Source organism: Myotis davidii, unplaced genomic scaffold (genome assembly GCF_000327345.1).
Source record: "Myotis davidii unplaced genomic scaffold, ASM32734v1 scaffold295, whole genome shotgun sequence".
Lineage (NCBI taxonomy): Eukaryota > Metazoa > Chordata > Mammalia > Chiroptera > Vespertilionidae > Myotis > Myotis davidii.
In genome coordinates, this window is record NW_006286683.1 from 664,315 (window position 1) to 664,993 (window position 679).

General features: G+C 63.2%; 1 protein-coding gene across 1 annotated transcript in view; it reads right to left on the bottom strand.

The window, feature by feature from the left end:
* Positions 1 to 679, bottom strand: part of TRIM67 (tripartite motif containing 67) — a 13,249-nt gene that overhangs the window by 4,367 nt on the left and 8,203 nt on the right. Inside the window, exon 6 of the mRNA XM_015560589.1 lies at positions 376 to 521. Within this exon, the coding sequence (XP_015416075.1) occupies positions 376 to 521 (146 nt within the window). The remainder of the gene's footprint in view (positions 1 to 375; positions 522 to 679) is intronic.

Sequence of the window (679 nt, forward strand, 5' to 3'; positions counted from 1 at the left end):
CGGTGCTCAGGGGCTGAGCGGCGACCGAGGAACCAGGAGGTCAGGGTTCGATTCCCGCTCAGGGCACAGGCCCGGGTGGCGGGCTCCATCCCCAGTGGGGGACGTGCAGGAGGCAGCCAATTCATGATTCTCTCTCATCATTAATGTTTCTCTCTCTCCCTCTCCTTTACTCTCTGAAATCAATAAATATATATATATATTAAAAACCTTATTCCTGCCTCAGGGCCTTTGCACCTCATCACTGTCCTTGGAGCCAATACCCTCTCTGGTGGCATCAGAGCGACAGGCGGCCTCTCAGGCTGGCCCAGAGATTGGGGCAGTGAGAGCCACTCCCAGCCTGGACCTTCGGGCCCCCCAGACCCGCACGGGGCTCACCCGGAACTGCCCCCCGTCGCCGTCGTCCAGCTCCAGGATGTAGCCGTCCACGGGGCTGTGGGTGAAGGGCGGCAGCCTCCAGGCCAGCGTGACGCTGTTGTTGCGGGTGCAGCACTTCTCCAGCTGCAGCAGGGGTCCGGGCGGCACTGCAACGGGGACAGGGACGCCAGGGTTAGAGCATGACCCCTCCTCAGGGCACCGGGCCTCTATGGCCCCCTCCCCATCCCAGAGCCCAGCCCCCTCCCCCTCACCATCCCGGCCCCCAGGAGGAAACCTGGCTGAACTCCTCACCAGCCACCCTGCA